This window comes from Calonectris borealis, chromosome 3 (genome assembly GCF_964195595.1).
Source record: "Calonectris borealis chromosome 3, bCalBor7.hap1.2, whole genome shotgun sequence".
Lineage (NCBI taxonomy): Eukaryota > Metazoa > Chordata > Aves > Procellariiformes > Procellariidae > Calonectris > Calonectris borealis.
Genome location: NC_134314.1, coordinates 3,285,070 through 3,306,364, shown reverse-complemented (window position 1 = coordinate 3,306,364; position 21,295 = coordinate 3,285,070). Strand labels below are relative to the sequence as shown.

The window sequence follows — 21,295 nt, the reverse complement described above, 5'->3', positions numbered from 1 at the left end:
TGGCTTAGACAAGCCATCCATGATCAGCAGTGTGGGCTGCCATGGGACTGCCAGACAAGAAAAAACCAGAGGGATTTCCCTGGCAATGAAATGCTCAAAGAGTAAAAACGGCAACTGAATGAAATCCTTCGAGCAGAATAGGTGTTTCTTCAAGCACAACCGCTGTGCAAAGGGTAGGCACTGCTCAGCACAGATCTATCACGCTTGAGCATTCCCACATTGCTGGGAAAGGCGTGATTGTATTTCTGGGGTGGATTAGGGATGTCAATGGCTTGGTTAGGCATGTTAAGGGCTGCTGACCTCCATCCTGTATTCATTCCAAAGCCAGGCTCTCCTCCAGATCATAATCCACCTACTTAAAGCATCTCTTCAGCCTAGCACCAGCATGTTCATCAGTTGTTGAACAACCAGAAGTGTTCATCAGTTGTTGAACAAAGTACTTCAATACTGTCAGTAGTGTTTTCTGTCCCAGAGCTATCTTCACTTTAGTTAACAAGAGTGGTTAATCACTATCACAACAGGTGCATCTCAAGAAACGTCCCTGGCTTTTAATTATTGTCATGCTTACAGAAGGGTAAACCGAGTCCTTAGCCTGAAAAATGGCTTGTCCAGAAAGCTACTTGGGAAGTCGCTGGGAAATGTGGGAATGGGTGCTGATCGTCTCAGCCTCCATTATCCAGCATTAATCTACTTTACCATCAACAAAAGACACAATTAAAGAGCTGACCAATGATTTCTACCATCTCCACAAGTGCTTTTTCACTCATCGCCTTGTAGGCACGCAAAAATATGAGAGAGTAATAAGCCCTCCAACATTTTGCTTGCATTGACGTGAGACAGCTAAAGACACATACACAAAGTCAAAACACTTCTTGCAGTGCATATGAAATGACAAATGGATGCCAACGCTCATCACTGTGAACAAAGGTAGGGTTTCTACAAGGGTAGTTGTCTGTTACCTTGGACTGATGCTCTTCCAACCCTCCTTCTCTGAGGTGGAGCCACACGACTCTCCTACTGTCGTGGTTTAACCCCAGTTGGCAACTCAGCCCCACCCAGCCGCTCGCTCACTCCCCCACTGTGGGGTGGGGGAGAGAATCAGAAGGGTAAAAGTGAGAAAACTCATGGGTTGAGATAAAGACAGTTTAATAGGGAAAGCAAAAGCCACGCATGCAAGCAAAGCAAGACAAGGAATTCATTCCCTGCTTCCCATGGGCAGGCAGGTATCAGCCATCTCCAGGGCTCATCATGTGTAACGGTGACTTGGGAAGACAAAGGCCATCACTCCGAACGTCCCCCCTTCCTTCTTCTTCCCCCAGCTCTATATGCTGAGCATGACGTCATTGGTATGGAATATCCCTTTGGTCAGCTGGGGTCAGCTGTCCTGGCTGTGTCCCCTCCCAACTCCTTGTGCACCCCCAGCCTGCTCGCTGGTGGGGTGGGATGAGGAGCAGAAAAGGCCTTGACTCTGTGTAAGCACTGCTCAGCAGGAATGAAAACATCCCTGTGTTATCAACACTGTTTCCAGCACAAATCCTAAACACAGCCCCACACTAGCTACTGCGAAGAAAATTAACTCTATCCCGGCCAAAACCAGCACATCTACTTTCCTGGCGCCCTCTCCACTTCTCATCTGCAACCAGCTCTGGCTGCCAAAATTGCACAAACACCATCATCTTCAAATCTTCCATCTCTCTGCTCAAGCTTGCGTGCAAATGGCCAGCTGGGATGGGGCAGGCAGGGAAACACACATATATATACAGAACCCTTAATTTCTGCAGAACTAAGCCAAAATTATTTTGGTATATTGGCTTTTAAATTGCTGCCTTCAAAACTCACAGCAGGTGCTTTTGTTCTTATCTCCTTAGCAAAATGTGCAAGCAAGGCCTGACCACCTCTTCTCTGCCTCCTTGAGTACCCATATCCTCCTATGTTTTTTCCCTGAATCCTCTTACGGATGTTTCCCCAGGTCTCTAAGTATTTCCATAGCCTGCTTCTCTTCTGGTATTTGCTGCTAAAGGTGTAGTGCTGAGAAGAAAATCTGCATTTTGGTGCACTGCTTTGCACCACCATGCTCCATGCAGGAGCTCTTGTTTTCTGTTGGCCAGCTTTGCTCACTGAGCAAAGAATATTGCAAGAGACAGAGCTCTTCTGCTTGATGCTCTCCGTTGGGCTGACTGGACATGAGGAAGAGGTATCTGGAAAGAGGGAAAGGGCAATACGAAATGAGCTGCAAATTAAGACAAAAAGTGAACATCCCAAACTATAGCCTGAAGCGTAGAAGTTGAGGTAGTTTAATTTGGAAACTTTTCACTTAGATGATCTAAACCCACAAATATGGAGTACAATAACATAAGAAACACACTACACCAACATTGTAAAGCTTAAAAAATTAATGGGTCACATTGAAATGTTAATGACAAAGCCGATATATTGCATTTTGATTTTGTGTGACTCCAACACATTCCCATCAAAACCATAATCAAAAGTGATGTGCTCTCTCAAAACAGAAATACCTTTGAAACAAAATACAGCATCAACATATTTCATCAGACCTACTTACAGCATAGAAATATTAAACAAACATTTCCTTTCTCGCCTCAATTATTGAACAGTGTACGAAGTAGCAAAGATGAATTCACTTTAATGAATTCTATGATGTTTTAAATAAGGAGGGAAAAGTCTCTTTACTGTTTATTATTTTGCAGCTACATCGCTGGTCTTAATTTGCAGAACTGATGTTTCGATATAGCAAAGTGAACCACTTTCATTATCTCAATTTACAAGCAGGGAAACTGAGGCACAAGGCACACACTTTCTTTCCCCAAGGCCATTGAGTAAATGAGCAGCAGAACAGATCAAAACCCATAGCAGCAACGCCCTGCTGTAACCACTAAGTAGCATCACCTTCATTTAACACAGACCATTATCCGTTTGCAAATGCTACTAATGGAAAAAGACCTACTGGGTTCTTTTGCAGCTCCCTGTAAGCGTGGGCTTTTTCCATGCCATGTGCTGTAGACAGAAGTGCTTTATACAATCCCTACATTAAAATAATTCAAGCAGGAGGACATCTCGCATTTCCTTTGGGGGAAACAATTCTATAGCTGAATAGATTGCAGCATTAGGAAATAATTCCCGATGTCCAGCCCCTGCCACAGCTTCTAGAAGCTGTTGATATATTATTAATAGAAAGGAAAATAAATATAGGTATTAATGCCAGCAGACACTGTCTACTACTAATAGCTGCTAAAGTAATATATTCCCCTCTTTTTTAGCTTTTATTAGTCTTTTTGCAAAGGGTTACAAGACCCTTATGCATCCATTAGCCAGTCAGCCATGTGAAATTAATGTGGAGCAATTTTCATAAGCATTACTCAGAACTAATAATAATTAAGCATTATTTTCTGCTCAGATAACACAGAAAATAAAGTCTGACTTTTATGCCAAGATGGGTTTGCATTAGCTTAAGGTAGATGAATTAATTCTCATTTACAAGGCTTCTCCACCAGCTAGCCAGAAAATATCAAGGTAATTAAAACCAATTTGTGAGGTTCTGTCCCATTGCACATTCACTGAGTTTTATCATTGCTGCAAATTACAGGTGCTTTTATGCCTTTGCAAAGGTGGGACATGAAGGAGACCTTGCTGATTGCCTCCTTCCCCAGCACTTCCAAGAAAAGCAACCTCCTTGTGAAGACCGGAACACAGTTTGCAATGCACTTTGTTGCTGGAGAAGCAATGAAGGACCATGCGTTGCATGAAGGACCAGCTCAGTCCCAGCTCAGGCTGGGATGTGGACCTCTCAGCAATGCATGTAATAGGCCTTTAACAGAGAAAAAAAAATGCTGTTTGCTTTTGATTTACCGTTTACTTGCAAGGGCTTAATTTTGTCTAATTACCAAGCCAAGGGACTTCTGTGGACAGCATTGTATGGATAGCTCAGAAACAGTTCTCTTCAGCCAGCCAGATTTTTCTCTACTGCCTTTAACAACCAAAACCCAGACTGATTAGTTATACGATGCTACACCTTCCAACACTGGCCAAAAGACTTCTTGCCTTTTTTCTAGCTTAAGGAGATACTGAATTTGACACGTAGTCAAGTCCCAGCAGCGTGACATACCACCTGAGCAGCTGCTGTGGTCCCTGAAGATGCTCTGAGCTTGGGCCAGCTGCAAGACAGAAGATACTTTAGTCCAGCTAATAATTAGCTGTAAGGTACATTAACCCAGAGCTGTCCTACCAACAGCTAAGCTAATATGCAACTGAGTAAGCTAAGACCTTTCTTAGGCTTTCAGCTTTTCCAAGGCATCTGCTTCAGATGCCACGTCTTGACTTTGCATCTGAGCATAGCAAATAACTGGGCCTGATGTGACCCACCAGTGTGGAAAATCTCTTTTTCAGAGGATTATGGTCTCTTTTGTCCGTGTCCTGATTCTCTCATTTCATGTCTCCGGCCTGTGTCACTCTGGCACTCATTTTGGCATCTGTGTCCACATCAGTGAGATGGAGCAGGTTGACCCGAGACACGACTATATGGGTCAGCAACAAAAGAAGAATGAGACGGTAGTTCTGACCTTTTATTATGTTTTGAAAAATCTTCTCTAAAGTAATCTAATTGCTATTAAAGAGATAAATAAAAGGAAACAATACTCAAGAAACACCGGCTGTGTCTCAGTCCTGGAAGGAACCACCCCGACATTTGCATGATTATCCATGCCTTCAGTGAAGAAAGGTTTCCCCCTTATGGCTGTCTCAGTCTCGATCCAGCCACGGTAGTTGTAAACAGACGTTAAGATCTCAGGGTTTGGCTTTTCCGCACAATCTTGTCCCCAGCTGACGATGCCGACCTGAAACCACTTCATGCTGTTCCAGTAGCTGCAAACCACAGGTCCCCCGCTGTCCACCTACGACATAAGCAGGATCAAACCTCAGGTCTCTCATAGCAGCTGCATTCCAGATGGGATCGGGAAAATCAAACTCTATCCCGAGTTTGTGAGGATTTGGGGGAACAAGGAAATTTTGGACTCAAAATTTCACAGCTCAGCCCTGAGACCCCTGCAGAATAAAGAGATACAGAAGGTAAGAGGAGGAGATCAGTCACAAGCTCCGGCTCAGTGCAGTGCCCTGTCCTTCTCAGCCTTTCCACATGCTCCCGTGGCCCCAGAAGGACACCTAAATCCTGTCACCAAGAGACAATATCCGAGATTGAAAAGTGACATTTGCTGTGACTGCTCATTCATTCCTTGACTTCTCTGCAAAACTGGTGCAGGTAGGTGCTAGGTACCTTATTTTTGGGGGCTAGCATCCAGAAATTGGACAAGAGATGAACACTAATCCTGACAAATCCTTCTTGCAACCACAGTAATTTTACTGAAAACTTGCCTGCTACTGCAAGGGCAACCATCACTCGCCCAGTGCGTGCAAGCCTCCAAATGCACGCCGCAGCCACCCTGCAGAGAGGTGTCCTCCTGTTGGCTGCTGTAGCTTGAACATCAAGAGCACATCTAGTTGCCCATATGACCTCTGCGTGCAATCTCTGAACACAACCCGAGGGAGAAGAGATACCAGCACAAAATCCACCCGGCAGGTACAGCACTTTTCTGACAGTTATGTACACCTTAAGTGCTCTGCAGCCCCTGCTCTAAATAAGACAAACCGTGGGTTTGAATCTTTTTTCTACCCTCTCGCCAGTACTTCATGTGGCAAATAAGAAATTCAATACAAACCCATTTCCTGAGACAGCCAGCTTTCCTGGGAAATGTCCTTCCCTCTTTGTACACTACTTTGAGAAATGTCTTTGTCATTAATGTAAGAACCCCCTTCCGCCAGCAGCTACCCTGAGCTAACACACATTAATTAACGACTAAGGAAGTGGCCGTATTCCCCTGTGCAACTTCATCGGCACCCGCTAAAGTTTATGGCAGAATTCCTACTCGCTTCACTAGATGGAGGGTCCAGGTCCGTAATATGTTTATCTTTTTTTTCTTTTTTTTTTTTTTTTCATGCATACAGGAGGGGAAAATGAAGATAAATACAGAGCAAATGTTGCTTCAGCGTTCATATCATAGAATCACAGAATAATTTAGGTTGGAAAAGGCCTTTAAGATCATCGAGTCCAACCGTAAATTCAATACTGTTTGCACTGCAATGGTGAAGCTACATGTCTGCATCTCAGCCAGTGCTGCTGGACCCTCTTCAGACGAAGGATCTAAAGACATTTCCCGACCCTGTTTCAGCGAAGAATCGCACAAGCGACCTTGCAGTGACCTTGGATCCATGCGTTATCAGCATCCTTGGCGATGGCATCCTCTTTGAACGGATGAACATCTAGGCTGTACGCACAATTAAATTACTGGGAATTTCACTGCTAATTCCCTCAGGGCAGGAACAGGCCAAACGTATTATCCTGGAAGCGAAAGGAAGACGTTTCAAGCCTCCTACACAAAGATAATAAATGAAGTTGAGAGAGTGGGAGCCGTTCGCAAGCCAGTGACGCAACAAGGGCTGACGATCCCTCATCCGTGATATGTCAGGATGCGCCGAGCCGGCTTTTCCCGGTACGGGAGATTTTTAGCACTGGCAGAGCCCCCTGCACACCATCGGGGCAGATCGCTTTCAGAGTGTCCAATTTGGAGGCTGCTCACACTTGCAAAGGACCTTTCTCCCAGGGCGCTTAAATACCACTTAATTCCTGATATCTTGTGACTATCCTTGAGGGGAAAAGTCTTATCGTATTTCATAGCTGAGAAAACCGCAGCGGAAAAGGGATGCGATTTGCACGAGGCAACGGCAGAGCCGGGAATCCCTATTCAAACTATAGGTCACGCCTTTTTCCTTTCAAATCAGATCTGCTTTTCCCTGTTTGCCTCTTTAACGATGTTCGTTTTGTTCTCTGCCTGGTCGGCAAGGAAAGGGAGAGCTGTCTGCAGGGCTTGGGGGACTATCAGCTGCGGAAAGCGATTTAAAACCTGGGCAGAGAGGGAGTTAGGCAACGCTGTGAAAACCCAGGCAGCAGCTGCAAATCCATTTCTCTAATCCACAAGCCCTGAGATCCAAATTCTGCTTCAGATCCCTTTCTACATGGGCTGAGCTGGTCTGCTTCATGGGTGCAACTTCTAACATGCCCTTTCTCTTAACTTCAGCTATTTAACGCGATGATTTTATCACAAAGTGGGCTAAATCATCCTCTCCATGATCTCGCTCACATAATTATAGCAGTAGCCTAGATGAATCAGTAGCCTGGTTTTTATAGGGCTAAAGATAGAGAAAATAAACTCAGTTCTTGGACACTTCTGAATATCCCTGATTCCACCTTAAGCTCTCAAAAACATTGGCCCGAGGTTTTCCATCCTTGTGTAGGAGAGGGTGCGGGAGGAGCGAGTTTTCAGCACTGGTATAATTATCTCAGCTCTGTGATGTTTCCAGTAGCACTAATTTAATGAATGCTCAGGTTAACGACTCTGAAGATCGAAGCACTTATTAAATGCTGCTTTCAGCGTTCAGCCTCCTGTAACCTGGTGGTGAAATACTTCTGGTCAGCAACACACACCAGATACCTGCTCCTGCTCTTCAGTCTGAGTGCCAAGTTTCTGGACAGCAAAAAACCTAAAAATAGCATCTTTGCTTCTGTTGTATGTTCTTTGTCAAGTAGAAGATGCGTGAAAAGGAACCACATCAAATCAGGTCTGGTGCTAAATTCATGTCTTCCACAACTGCATGTTCATCCTCCCATTAGGAGAGGTGAGAGCAATAATATATTCTCTGATAAATAGTTCTGGCTTGTATAAAAACTGTCACCGACTAACAAGGCACCTTGTTCACTGAAGCTGATCAAAAGTTTCATCCTTTTCACCGCGGCCAAAGCCTTTTTGTGAACATTAGCAGCCTTTCTGTTGACTTTAGTGGGCTTTGGATCAGGAGTGTAATCTTCTTCTTTTCGTATTTGTGTTCGTGTCTGCAACATGGTAATTGATCGGAACAAACACCTTCAGCCACATAAATCTTCTTAGGTGGGAGAAGCTCTGGGGGAGGGAGAACAACCCATCTGATACTCATTAGGTGGATACACAGTCCTTGCGAGTCATTGCTGCTTTCACGTTGGTAAGCTCTGCGTAAATTGGAGAGAATCAGCGTGTGAATAACAACACTTGCCATTAGAGCTGCCCTGGCTGCAGGAAGTAAAGGCTTTTGCAAACAGATGATTTCTTCAGTTACTTCACCGTGAACAAGCTGTCTTCAGAGAGGGGTGGAAGGAAGGAGGCTACGGCCATTTTTAGCATGCAGGTATCAAAAATGAACCAGGTAACACAGGGCACCAGGACTCCTTTCATGGGTTCCCTCTCAGGTGAGAGCCTTCAGCTGCTCTGTCCCTCCGTCCCCTTGCTGGAAAATGGGAGAACAAGACCGCTCTACTCCGTCCACACAGATGTCAGCAGGGTCCATTAGTAGCTATGGTGGCAGGCACTTAAAGGCAGTTATAATGCATCTGGCCAAAGACCCATGTGGCCCAGACTCCCGTCTCTGACAGTCATCTGTAGCAAGTGCTCAGGGAAGGAGAATGAGAAACAGGGCAAGTATTTACAGAGTTGCATTTACATCACAGTGGTTAATAGCCTTAGAGAGATCTTCGTCCAGGAAGTTATCTAATTGCTTTTTGAATCCATTTATCCCTTAGGATAAATACCCACAACATCCTGGTCAGTGACTTCCATAGTTTAATTATCTGTTGGATGAAAAAACACTTCCTTCTCTTTGTTTTAAATCTGCTGCCTGATACGGCCATCTGACATCCCCTCCTTCATGTGTTTCGAACAGAAGTGACAAGAGGACAGCTCCTGACTGTCCTCTCCTTGCTGCCTTTGGAAACCTGTGTCATATCCCCATCAGACATCTCTTTTACAAGCCTCAGGGTCCTGCTCTGTTATTCCTCTTTCTGCCAGAAGCCATTCCGTGTCCCTGCTCATCCTTCCTACTCTTCTCCTTTCTAAAACTACTACTCCTTTCTCAGGTGGGGTGGACGGGAATCGCACACCGCACACAAGACGTAGGCTCCCAAGATTAGTGCCCTGGCACAACACGCGCTTGCTTTGCTACCTATTCCTTTCCTGATAATTCATAATGCTCTCGTTGCCTTTTTGACCTGCACAGAGCCTCGTGCTGATGTTTTTGAAGGACTATCCACAGTTACTCCAAGATCTTCTTACAAGGTAATAGCTGATTTAGAGCCTATTATTGTATGCGTACAGCTGGAGCTGCTTCTCCCTATATGCATTACTTTGCCTTTATCAACAGTGAACTGCATCTGCTGCTTTAACCTCCAGTTCACTCAGAATAACGAGAGCCTGCTGCACCTCTGCACAGTCAGGTCTAATCCTGACCATTCTGAATAATGCTGTGGCATCGGCCAACTTGGTCATCTCAGCATTTGCCCTCCTTGAACATCACAATTCCTTGCACAGATGCCAACACAACTCCCCTCGTAAGCCCTTTCTCCGGTCAAATCCTTCCTCCATGTTGCCTCTCTTTCAAACCGAAGCTCTTCTACTTCATGACAGTTCAGTTTCTCCAGGAGCCTTTGGTGAGAAATCTTGTTAAAAGAGTTTTGGAAATCTCAGCAGTTGTATCAGCTGGATCACCCTCTGCCACATGCTCGTCGACTCCTTCAAAGAATTTAAATCTGCCTGTGAGTCATGACTTTCCCTTAAAGCCGTGTTGACTCACTGTCATTGAACGAGAAGCGGCTCCTCTGAGTCATCGCACCCATTCCCCCACTCCGAGGGCAAGCAGGCAGTAGGTTTTTGTGTTGAGCTGGATCCAGAGAGGTTCTGCTCCCCACAGCTTCAATCACAAAGTAATGCTGAAGCCCCTTGCTGCAAGCCGAACAGCTTCAGTTTGAGGGACCAAGAGCTACAACCCAGAGGAAGAAAGCAGAAGAGGCATGCGACATCATCAACATCCCAGGTCCTTGCAGTAGGAAGGAATGTTTTTGACAGAATAAAGAACTAAGCCACCACAGCCTGAATGTGTTCACTTGTCTGCCCATATCATAAAATGATCAAATGATGAAAGCCCTATAAAACCATGGGACACAGGAAAAGTGTTCTGATTCTTATGAGCTGCACATCAAAGCACCCTTCAGAAGCAAATTTAAGAGACTGCAAATGCAGAAAAGCTTTTCTACTGCTTTGTTCTGGGGCTTCCCAGGATACCTTCCTACTTAAACCAAGCCGTCCCTTAGGGAAAAAACCCGCTCCACCACGTTAGCAATAGTTCAGTGATGGAGAATCCACCGCAAGGATGGAGAGCGGATCACTCTCTTCAATATTAAGGCAAGGTACAATAGTAAAGTAATTTGGTATAGTTAGTAATAACTTTGAACTGAAATGTGGTTAGCTTTGACTCCTGGCCCCCAGGAGACCTTTGATAGGCAGAAGAGCCTATAACCTCAGACCTCATACAGATACTCTCCATCCATACAGACTGCAGTCAGGCCATCATCTATCCACCTCCATCCAGATATTTTGAACAGCCTGCGGGGTTCACCAGGCTTCCCTGGTTTATGTTCTTTTCCTTGCATCTGTGATAATTTACCTGTATGGACCCAATTTTCATTTGCAGAATTTTTCTTTAAAAAAATTCTATTTCACAAGTCTTCCTTTGCAGTTTTGGAGCCACGTTCGCACCAGTAAAAGGATGCAAGAGCTTATAAAAGGATGCAAGAGCTTATAAAAGGATGCAAGAGCTTTCGTCACTTCTGCACGGTTTTAGCACTCATGCACAGACGAAGTGAGGGTGCGAGGGGTGAGTTCAGCTCCAGACTGATCACCTCTCCTTGGTGTTCCTGGTGCAAGTGTCAAGCTCCCATTGCAGTCACATAAACTGACACTGGGGCATGGTTTGAGACGGGGGCAGTGGGATGCCAGGGGGATATGCTGGGATATCTAAAATAGCACTGGAAACTTAGATGTAGGCAACTGTCCTGCCTTGGAGCCATGTGTCTCCTGGTGAGCTAGACACCTTGGACTTGCTTTTAGTTAGTGGGGAGCAATAAGCACTCGTACAGGGATTTATCTCATTTTAAAATAGATGGATAAGGCAGTCTCAATGAATTACATGTCGGAAGTACTTTTTTTCTCCCTGCTGATGGAAAGATGATTCGGTAGATGCAGACGGCTATAGAAAAGACATTTGTATCTGGCCGGATAAATCCCACCCAGGGTTGTACAACAACTACTGCTATCACTATAGCTATGAGGGGTGAGAGCCCTGAGCACCCCAGATGCTGTAAAGGGCATTTGCCCTTTCCAAACTGCTGACAGCATATGTGGGCAGGACATATTACAGGCGAAGGAAAGAGATCCTCCTCTGCCTTTTTCACAGAACTAAAGGAATTAAAACCCAGAGCCCTAGCTGCATCCTAGCATCATTTCAGACATTTATCAGAGACGGCCAAGATCACCTCCTGCTACAGTCGGTGGAAAGGGGTAGATACCTTCAGCCCATGACTGCCTTACACCAGGGGACGGCGTAGGGCACGGTGAAGCTGAGCTGGAACCACCCCACTGCAGGTTTGTGGCCACACCATGATTCCTTCCCCTGAAAGTCAGGCCAGGGACTGGCCCCCCTTCATCTGCTGCTGACCTGAACTGCGCGTGAACTGTGACTTCCAGCTGAACACACTCTGTCCTAATGACCACATCGCAGCGCTACCCCCACAGACCTCCCTTGCAGAAACTCTCTGAAATATAATTGGGCCATTTACTGAATTTTGTCTGGCTAGGCAGGACACTGAAGAGGCATTTGCTTTGTGAGTCCCTTATACTCTAATTGTTGCTCAAGTTACCATTGCATCAGAGGCTAACAAAGGATGCTTAAGAAAACAAGGAATTAGACATCAATTGTGGTTCATAGGGTCATGGAAGAAATGTAGCACACAAAAAAATAACACATAGGCCATCTCTAGTGTTTGTTCTTTAGCACTTCTACCCCATGAACATCCATTAATGCTAATGTTTGTGACTAAATAGAACTATAAGTCAATTACAGATCCTGTTAGTGTTAATTCACAGTCAATCTATATATTTGTCTGCAGAACCGCTAGGGAATTGGTATACGATAGATTTTTCTTTTTAAGTGAATGGATTTTTTTTGAAGTACAAATACTCACCAGCTCTGCTATTCAATCTCCTTGAGTTATTATAAGAATATAGTCAGTGATCCACAAATTAGTCTTGTCTCATACTAGTACGATGGCAGCTGGTGAAATGTCTGAGCCTTTCTACTCAGGTCCTGTTGCCACATGGGGATATTAAGGCGGTGGTCAGGAGGATAAAACTTCTACATGATGCCTAGGCGAAAATACCTATGTGGCTTTAGTTACTCATAAAAAACAGCTTGCTGCAACGGGGAAAATCTAGCACACAAATGGCACACAGTGAAAAAACCTAGGATGGTAATCCTTTGGATCCAGATCAGGATCATGTGGACCTACAACCTTGGGTCTAGATGGAACTTGCCCATCTTAACCTGGCTCTGGACATGAACAAATGTATCTTGATTCTCAGCAAAGCTCAGGTAAGGTTAACGTAAGGCTTTTGTCTACTTCATGTCCAGACAGCTCATGCATCTGTGCAGTGCATGGCTTCCAGGTTTACTGTCACCACCAGCAAGCTCCACAGCTTGTTCCCTGACCAGGGGTGTCTGCCTTGCCTGCGCTGCTGCTCCTTCCTGGCCTCTAAACTGGGGTGCCAAGATCCAAAGTGATTCTGCCCCATCCCTGGAAACATTCAAGGTCAGGTTGGACAGGGCTCCGAGCAACCTGATCTGGTTGAAGATGTCCCTGCTCATTGCACGGGGTTGGACTAGATGACCTTTAAAGGTCCCTTCCAAGCCAAACTATTCTATGGTTCTGTGGTTCTGTGATTCTATAATTGTGTTGTGGGTGGCTTCTGACCCATGCAAAAGCTTGAGCTGTGTCTGGAAATCATCCAGGAGACAGCTGGTTGGCATAGACGAAAACCGTGCCCAGGGCTGCTCTACCTCCTTTACAGTGGTGACTTTGTAAAGGACTTAGGTACTTTGAAATCTGGCCTCATTCTCATTTGACACAAACCCCATAATCTTTATAGACATATGTAGCTTGATAGATTGCACTGTCTACAGTGTGCCTCGCTATCTGCCCGGGGCAGATGAATTGGGTGTCCAGTGGTCCATGCTGCAGAGCAAGCATCAGGTTTGGACCTGGTCTCCCAGATCATTACCAGGCAGCCTACTACGGGCAAGCCACCGGATTTCTGAACCAGCCTAGCAAAGCTAAAACGTGCCCTACCTGACTTCCATCAGCAAAGCATCCATCAGCAAAATGCTTCCCCTCCAACAAATTAACAAATTCTGATGAAAAGTCATGTCACCTGTTTCTCTCCTGAAGAGCTCCACTTCTAGCCTAGGGTATGGTTTTGTCTTGCTCTTGTTATTCCAGGTTGCAAGACATTTCTGCCTGGTCAAGTTTCCCCTAACGTGGGCAGTTGCTGGGTTATGAGCGTTATCACATATGCAATCGTTGTGTACTTCCACTGCTTGGAAAGCTCACATTTCTAGTTCATTTCTCAGGCGACTCTAACTTTATTGCAGATCAAAATAGCACCCTCATCAGCTTTCTGAATACAGGAGATTCATTTTGTTGAGGTACAAGTGTTCTCGCTATTTCACCAGCATAATTCAGCCGCAGAACTTAAGGCTGGGCTGGGAAGTGCATTCTTTAATCACGTTAATGTTATCCTGTGGCAGTTTTCTTTTTAAAATTTTTGATTGAATTTAATGGAGGTGAAAGTCACTAGATGAATGGTTTCAGAGACAGATGCTCTCTGGCTAATCAAAGAATGATTTTGCAAAGCAAAGCTTCCCCTCCGCTGCCCATGGCTTTGCAGTCCACGACCCCTGTACCCGCTGCCTTTGCCTAAAGGGCAGGGGATCTCTCTCTGTCCTGGGTGTTGGTTTAGTTCCCTCAATGAATGATTCCTACAGGGTGAAGCTGTGCGTACATGTCTGCCCATCTGTCCCCCTGCAAACACATGCACACATCTAAGAAAACCCTTGCCCGGCAGAGGACGGAGACCTTAGTCCTAAAGCTGAGGCTGCAGGGAGAGCTCGGTCCTTACCAGGCACTCAGAGGAGGGGTTGGAGGTAGGACGCTATGGAAGAAAAGGTGATTTTTGGCTTGCAGACTTTGACATCGGGAAAGCAATCCTGCGGATGGGGTATGTTCTGAGGGCACAAGTTCCGAGTGAGGTTTTCCCATATCTGGGTGTTTGTGTCAGCTCTCTCCCCTTAGCAGTCCCTGATATCAAATACTGCTTGAACTCTATTATTTAGCTTCAGAAGTCCATCATCCTACACCACTAACTCATTGCAATAAGATGGCAGCCACAGACCAACCTGCCGTGTTATCAAAGGACATTTGTATCAGAGCCAAGACCTCACCTGAGAAAGGTTTCTAATATTCAAGTTAAAGATACTGGACTCAATTTCCCACCCAATTCTTTTGCTTTGACCTTCCTGGACAAACTTTTGTGTCTCCTTTCAGTATTTAACCTGGCAGTAGAGCAGCACAGCCCAGCCCAGGGCTGAGGGGACGCAGCCCATGCTGTGCTGAGCCCTCTCCGCAGCGACAGGAGACCTCTCCTCCCGTCGCTCCCACCACTGCACAGCTTGGCCACAGCAAACACTGGGTTTTTCAATTTGCTGTGAGATAAAAGTCCAAAATCCTCTGCCCAAAGCCATCAAACCTGTCTCCCATCCAAGGGGACTTGTTGGGAACCACCCTTTTCCCTTGCCCTCCTTTCAGCGCGTTGTTTCCCTTACGGAGCTCCTGTTCCTTTCTCGGCAGGGAGGGAATCGGGGCGGAGGAGAGAGTGTGAGGAGAGGCCCGTCTGCTCAACAAGGTGTTTCGTTTCCAGCACCACCTCTGCTTTCCAACCCCAAGAGTCCTGCACCCCCCTGCCCGGGTCAATATGCCTTTGCAGGTAGTTCCTTGGCCCCTGGGCATCCTGCCCTGGCCTCCTGCAAAGAAGCTTTAGCAACCCCAGGAAGCCGTGGGCAGGATCGATGTTCATTCCCGAAGCTAAGGAGCTTCTCCTCCAATGTCTCTGTGCCCCCGTAGGCAGCGTGGCCATCCGGGAGCCCGGTTACTTTACCTGGCAGGCGCCTCTTTCTCCTTTCTCCAGCTCAGCACACAGCATGTTCTCCATTAGCTGTGGGATCCGCTCCAAGCATTGCTCCCTGCTGATGAGCTTCATCCGCGCTTTCTGCAGCACGTGGGACGCTGGCACCGCAACTGCTAACCAGCAAGCGAGAAGAGAACGATTAACAAACCCCGCAGACTTGTCAGGGTGAAACCGCAGCTGGAGACAAGCCCTTGGGACTGCTCCCGGCTGAATTTGTAAGGCATCTCAGGGCAGGAGGGTCTCAGGGTACAACTGTATGGTCTTGGGGTCATGGGGGCTTACAGGGGCTGTCCAAATGTTAGCAAAGGTAAGTGCGTGCTCTTGACTTTATGCCAGCCTAGGAGGTGGGTAGGTAGGTAGAGAGGGAGGAGCAAAGCTGAAATCCTGGGGAGTGGAGGCTTGCTAAACAGGATTTTAAAAAACCATTTTTGTAGATGAACTCTGGGATGCAGTACAGCTGGAAGACCCCGAAGGGATCTCTTATCCTGTTGGTCTTGGTGACAACCTGAGATGAGCTGCACTGCACACCTTGGGTTTCTCACTCACGTGAGTGAGGACTCAGTTTGAGGGACTCTTCATGGGGTCCTGCGAGAGCCCTGCAGAGGAAAGTCTGCTGAGCTTTCCCCAGAACAGATGACCTTTTTATCCCCATGCTTTGCGGGGGACTGTGAGGTCGTGCCTCACCCAGGGACCAGCTGTGTCTTTCACAGAGTGGCTCTCAGGATGGCAGCACACAATGGAAATAACGGCTTTATTCTTCCCTTGAGATGGAGAAAACAAGAAATGGCAGCAGGCACCAGCAAGTGACAAAAAGACTGAAAATATGCAGGGCTACTTGGAAAACCCACTCATTTCACCCATGTTTCTCTTCAAAGTGAACTTGAGTCTGAAGGATAAAAAAGACTTTTGGAGGATGTTGCTGCTGGGGAGGAGAACTACAGACTTTCGGAAACTCATTCCTTCTTCCATATTTCCCTGAGCTAAATACTCCCTGCTCCTTCGGGAAGGTGGGACTCAAAGCTAAGATCAAAAAAAGATAGAAAGTTGTCAGGTCCCTTTCCCAGCTAAGATGGGGACGCTCCATGGAAGCATCCACAGATTAAAATGCTTTGATGTAGGCATCTGCAAGGATGCAAGTGGATGGCTCCACTTGAGGTCTAATTGACTGCAGTCATAGAATCATAGAATCATTCAGGTTGGAAAAGACCCTTAAGATCATGGAGTCCAACTGTTAACCTAACACACCACTACACCATGTCCCTAAGCGCCACATCTACATCCTTTAAATACCTCCAGGGATGGTGACTCCACCACGTCCCTGGGCAGCCTGTTCCAAGGCTTGACAACCCTTTCGGTGAAGAAATTTTTCCTAATGTCCAATCTAAACCTCCCTTGGCGCAACTTGAGGCCATTTCCTCTCGTCCTATCGCTTGTTACTTGGCAGAAGAGACCAACCCCCACCTCGCTACAACCTCCTTTCAGGTAGTTGTAGAGCGCGATGAGGTCTCCCCTCAGCCTCCTCTTCTCCAGGCTAAACACCCCCAGTTCCCTCAGCCGCTCCTCATCAGACTTGTGCTCCAGGCCCTTCACCAGCTTCGTTGCCCTCCTCTGGACACGCTCCAGCACCTCCATGTCCTTCTTGTCATGAGGGGCCCAAAACTGAACACAGGATTCGAGGTGCGGCCTCACCAGTGCCCAGTACAGGGGCACGATCACCTCCCTGCTCCTGCTGGCCACACTATTTCTGACACAGGCCAGGATGCCATTGGCCTTCTTGGCCAACTGGGCACACTGCCGGCTCATGTTCGAAGGGGAGTCAGGCGAGTGCCGCCTGAGGTGCCAGTTGAGAGATGTCCACCTAAAAAATGCCGATAAGAGACGAGAAATGGCCCATTTTCCCCTGCCGAGGAACAATGCCTCCTACTTTTTGGCATGGCCCGTATCACACCACGGCACATCCCTCTCACCAAACTCAGCTTCTGCTGTTTTGCTTCTGAAACATCTCCCAGGCAGAAGGGATGTGTGCCAGGGCTGAGTGCGTTGACCTCCCGCAGGGTGCAATTTGGAGAGCAGAGGCAATGCCAACTGAGCCCACACAGCAGCGTGAGACCGCTCTCCGGAGCCACGCCATGCCTCTTGCAAAGAGACCAGCTACAGAGAAATCCTGCCAAGCCGCCGTGACTCTGCAGCAGCCCCTGCTTTTCTGTTTCTAAGAGCACGTTACCTTGGTGAAATGGGAGAGTTCCACAACTATAACAGAGTGTTGTGTTGTGTATTACTGTTACGTGAGGCAAATAAAGCCTCAGAAGGAAAATGCAGAGTTTCAGAGCGGGGACAGTAACCCTACAGAGCAGAATGGCAAGGATTAAATGGGACATTCGCTTACGACATCCTAGGAAGGACTGTTAAAGCCCCAAGGCACCACCCTGCCCACTCCGCCCCGATTACCTCTTTCCAATGATGAAATCGCTCATTAGCCATTTAGTGACATTTGTTCGGGATAGACATTTTGGGTCACAATCAGTGCTGGAGCTACTTTCATTAGGGCTTAAACGAGAGCAATTAGCAGTAGCAATCTGCTATTCTAAATGCATGAAGAAGAGGGGTAGCCTGTACCATTGAATCAATCTGGTTCATGGAGGCATTAAGCCAAATACAACCTTAGACCTCCATTTCCCTTATTCCAGACCGCTTTAGCCCCAGCCTAACTTGCCCACCAGGCTGGAGCTTGTCTTACTTTGGGTGCTAAAAAAGGCAAGCAAGAGGTTGAGTTCCTGCAGAGCAAAGGTGGTTTCAGCTTGAACATACAGAATACCAGGGACTTCGCTCTGGGGGTCAATCGGTGACTGGTTCTTGCACTGAACTGGTGGATGTGCAGAGGCTGCGAGGGTCTGGATGTGTTTACCAGGGAGGTACGCAGTGGAAGGTAGTGTGGGTGACCCCTCCTGGGAGAGAACATCTACTTTAAATGGATAAAAACCAGCCTCCGTTGGCAAATGCATCTCCCGACAGCATCTCACCTGCACTTGTGATTCCCCACCCAGCAACCCAGCAGTGCTGCCACGTATTGATGTTATCGATGAAGGGCAAGCAGATGGGGATTTTCTCACTGTTGAACTCGACGGGAGAGCTGAGCTGGATCAGAGCGATATCATTTTCCATGCTTATTCTGTCAAAATTTTCATGGAGGATCAAGCTGTCCGGCTTATGTTCTTCCAGCGGGAAGTTGAGGTCAATTCCTCCCACTACAACAGTGAGATCTGGTGGCCTTATAAACAAAACAGAAGCAGTGTAGACATAAGCAAACGTGAAGGCTTTGCACTATAAAGGTTGGTGCCTCCTCCCCCTGAGCAGGGCAGGGTGGTGCTCAGCAAATTGCCGAGGCAGCTTAGCTATAAATATCGCAGAAATCTACCCTCACTTCTAGGCAAAGCTAATTTTCCGGGGTGAGAGGTGCAGAGGTAGAACATGAAGGCAACCAAGTTATAAATAGCCCAGTCGTTAACGAGCAGATGGAGTGGGCTGGATCGTCGGGATCGCCGTGGCCTGGGCTGGCTGCTCTGGACCGCGCTGCCCCCAGGCAGCTGCTCCAGGTTGTGATCCCACAGGTCATTTGTCACCGAGCAGTCTCCGCTCTCGGACCTGCCGAATTTTGGAAGGGGCTCACAGAGGGCTGGACTCTGCCCCTGGGCATTGCATGGGGTTGATTTATCCAGAAACAGCTGTTTTAAAATCAGATGCTCCATGAGGTAAAGGTGTTTGCTATATGAAAGCAAAGGTAATTTGGGGGTTAGAATAAGCTGGAATAGAATACACCTCTTTTTACAAGGCACTGCAACATGCGTAGATGTACAGGAAATGTTTGGGGCCATCAGAACAGGACCACAAGGCTGCTCAGACCATCCTTCAAAATATTCCTCTTCTGCATCTCCTGGTTATGCAGATTTCTGCAGCTTTCTGTTGTAACACTACCTCTGATCAAAAATGGGCCTGTTTTCCCCAAAGTACACAATTCCTGTTTTGAGGGCTTTCTTTCTGGTTCAGTCACATATATGTTGCACTTGACCCCAAGGACATACATATCCTACACCTATGTCCTGGTTTCGGCTGGGATAGAGTTAATTTTCTTCCTAGTAGCTGGTATAGTGCTGTGTTTTGGGTTTAGTATGAGGATAACGTTGATAACACACTGATGTTTGAGTTGTTGCCAAGCAGAGCTTACACTGGTCAAGGACTTTTCAGCTTCCCATGCCCTGCCAGGTGCAAGAAGCTGGGAGGGAGCACAGCCAGGACAGCTGACCCAAACTGGCCAATGGGGTATTCCATACTATATGAAGTCATGCTCAGTATGTAAATAGAGGGCGTGATCCAGGAAGTAGCGATCGGGTTTTTTTGGGTATCGGTCAGCGGGTGGTGAGCAATTGCATTGTGCATCACTCATTTCGTATATTCTATCATTATTATTATTATTATTGTTACTACTACTACTACTACTACTACTACTACTACTACTACTACTACTATTACTATCACTATTTTTTTCTCCTTCTTCTTCTGTTCTATTAAACCGTCTTTATCTCAATCCACGAATTTTACTTTTCTTTTTCCGATTCTCTCCCCCATCCCACTGTGAGGAGGGGAGTGAGCGAGCGGCTGTGTGGTGTTTGGCTGCCTGCCGGGTTAAACCACAACAACCCACAAGGAGCGATGTTATGACCCCATTGTGCCTGGGCTGTCCCCCGAGTACTCACACTTCTTCTGCAAAGCAATGGGCCGCAGTTAAAATCCACAATGCGCTGATCATGGTGCCTCCACAGATATGTTTCCTGTTGCTCTGGATGCTCACATGCCACGGGAACTCCCCAGCCTCAGCATATCTCCCCGCTGCGACCCTCTTGCCGGTCTCCCAAAAGGACTCGTAAGATAGTCGGAGGCCACACTCTGGGTACAAAATGAGACACATTGCTCGCGTACAGCAGTGCCACTGCCTGTGCTACTAAACGAGAGGGGCAGGACATCAGCTAAAGCACTGGTCCATAATTATCCATGCTACTTGATCTCTGCCAAGCAATGCCCAGGCAGTTTGGGGACTAGAAGGGCCATAGACCATATCCCATAGGCAGGCTGGATAAAATCCTTGTTTAGGGAGCATGCGTGGAAGGGTTCAGTATCAGGCTGTAGTACAAGCCGTAGGTATATGCCATCAGGTACAAGGAATAAGCCCAGGCCTATTTCATTTACCGATACGTGTATATCCTGCCGGGCTACTACCAGTTCCGGTTCCGCTCTGCTGGTCATTCCTGAACATAAAAATTTTAGACGAAAAACCTGGATTGCTGCCGCTGATCAGCAAAGTTAAACAAAAGAGGGTAAGGAGCAGCATTTCAATCCCAGTCCTGGATCCACACTCTTCGACAGCATTCAGAGCAGTGATGCTTCTGCAGACACCTCAGGACACCTTCCCCATTCCATGTTCTCACCAATGGCAACCAGAATGTGACATCACACAATGCATTTGTTTCTGTTGAGATGGCAGTTGGATGCTCTCCTTCCTAAGGCGATGAGGGAAAGTTCAGTGATTTCCAAGAAGCCTGGGATTTGCTTTAGCTATGGTAGGGATAGGGCAGGAGTGAAATTCCTGTCCACATCCTGGGCTGACTTTCGCAGGGCATTGCAACAGTGGACTTCATGAGTTGGGTGCTGTACCCTTGGATCTTGAACCATGTTCTTCTCTCCGAAGACCTTAGATGCTCGTCCTGCATCAGCATTCATCTTCGACTCTGAGAAGACCTGAAGCTATCAAACTCCGAATTAATTTTCTCTTCTTCATTTAGACCGTGCCTATGTTCTCAGAAGAAGGCAGGTAGGGTAAATTTCAAACAGTGCCAAATCAAAATTATAGTATCAGAGATGTTGAGGCAGCCACTCCCTTCTTCCCTGTGGGCAAGAGTGGCTTACAAGACCAAATCCAGCTTAAAAAAACTAATCCGCGAGGCTGAATCACTAGCATTTCACCTTTACTGATTATATCCCTGATACTCTTTGTACCTTCAGCAGGGACTGCAAGGGGT

General features: G+C 46.8%; 1 protein-coding gene across 1 annotated transcript; it reads right to left on the bottom strand.

Moving 5' to 3' along the window:
* Positions 1-4,604: 4,604 nt before the first annotated feature.
* Positions 4,605-20,660, bottom strand: LOC142081285 (serine protease 55-like). Its single transcript, XM_075147986.1, is given in 6 exon segments — positions 4,605-4,907; positions 15,195-15,337; positions 18,245-18,492; positions 19,976-20,165; positions 20,553-20,616; positions 20,619-20,660. Coding segments are annotated over 6 exon segments (975 nt in total). The 5' UTR covers positions 20,646-20,660.
* Positions 20,661-21,295: the final 635 nt, after the last annotated feature.